We start from the raw sequence: 864 nt of genomic DNA on the forward strand, positions 1-864 counted from the left end.
TTTCTCTAACTCTGATACGACCCAGTGCCTCCATTCGTCCCAAGTAACTTAACTGCTCAGTCCTTCCCAGAGATGCCGTTAGACATAAAATCTTACGCCTTAGGCGTATGTGTTGAAGACTTCTAACAATGAGAGCGCCTATAGTTTTAGACTGCAAGTAATACGTTACTTGATCAGGCCTACGAAAGAGGGCATCGTATCTTCGGAGGCGTACAGTTTACAACGCCTAGGAACATCCTGGGTCCTCCCCAGCCATACTACTGATGATAACCTCCTACCCTTCTCATGCTTAGCCCGATGCAGTCCCCCTCACAGCAGTCGACCTACTACTCTTAACCACTTATAAACACCAACAAGTGTCTACTAGAAATGGGGTATTTAATCAGATTGAACACAGTTCTACAAAGTCAGCGTCAGCCCTCTTAAGCCTCTACCACCTTCGAACTCGTCTAAAGTAAATACAACAATAAACAACATTTTCTTATACGACAAAATGACTTCCCTTCAAACTGATAAACCAACACTAAGTCGTAGAGCCCACCTTCTTGTCATTTTCCTTATCATCATCCTCCTTGACCACCTTCCTCTGCTCCTCTTCAGTAGCTACTGGCTCGTCGAGGTCCGGAAGATCATCGGCATCGCTCTCGTCATCCGAGTCAGGTGGAGCCTCTCCTCCTTGACCTGTTTCGTATCATATCATGGGTGAGCTGAGATACGTTCTACCGTTACCCATCTGACTCATGAAGCTCTCCATGCCTTCCATGTCGAAGGGGTTGCCGCCCTAAAACACACTCTCTAGTTCATATCATAGTGGACAACTACTACTTGTTGGGACGAATCTTCACCATCATCCCATCGGGACCA

General features: G+C 46.4%; 1 protein-coding gene across 1 annotated transcript; it reads right to left on the bottom strand.

The window, feature by feature from the left end:
* Nucleotides 1–422: 422 nt before the first annotated feature.
* Nucleotides 423–763, bottom strand: Pmar_PMAR010002 (hypothetical protein; the record flags this gene model as incomplete). Its single annotated transcript, XM_002765703.1, has 3 exons — nt 423–449; nt 542–681; nt 730–763. The coding sequence occupies 3 exons, from the start codon at nt 761–763 to the stop codon at nt 423–425; spliced, it is 201 nt and encodes a 66-aa protein (XP_002765749.1).
* Nucleotides 764–864: the final 101 nt, after the last annotated feature.

Source organism: Perkinsus marinus, assembly GCF_000006405.1.
Source record: "Perkinsus marinus ATCC 50983 genomic scaffold scf_1104296975062, whole genome shotgun sequence".
In the NCBI taxonomy this organism is placed as follows: Eukaryota; Perkinsozoa; order Perkinsida; family Perkinsidae; genus Perkinsus; species Perkinsus marinus.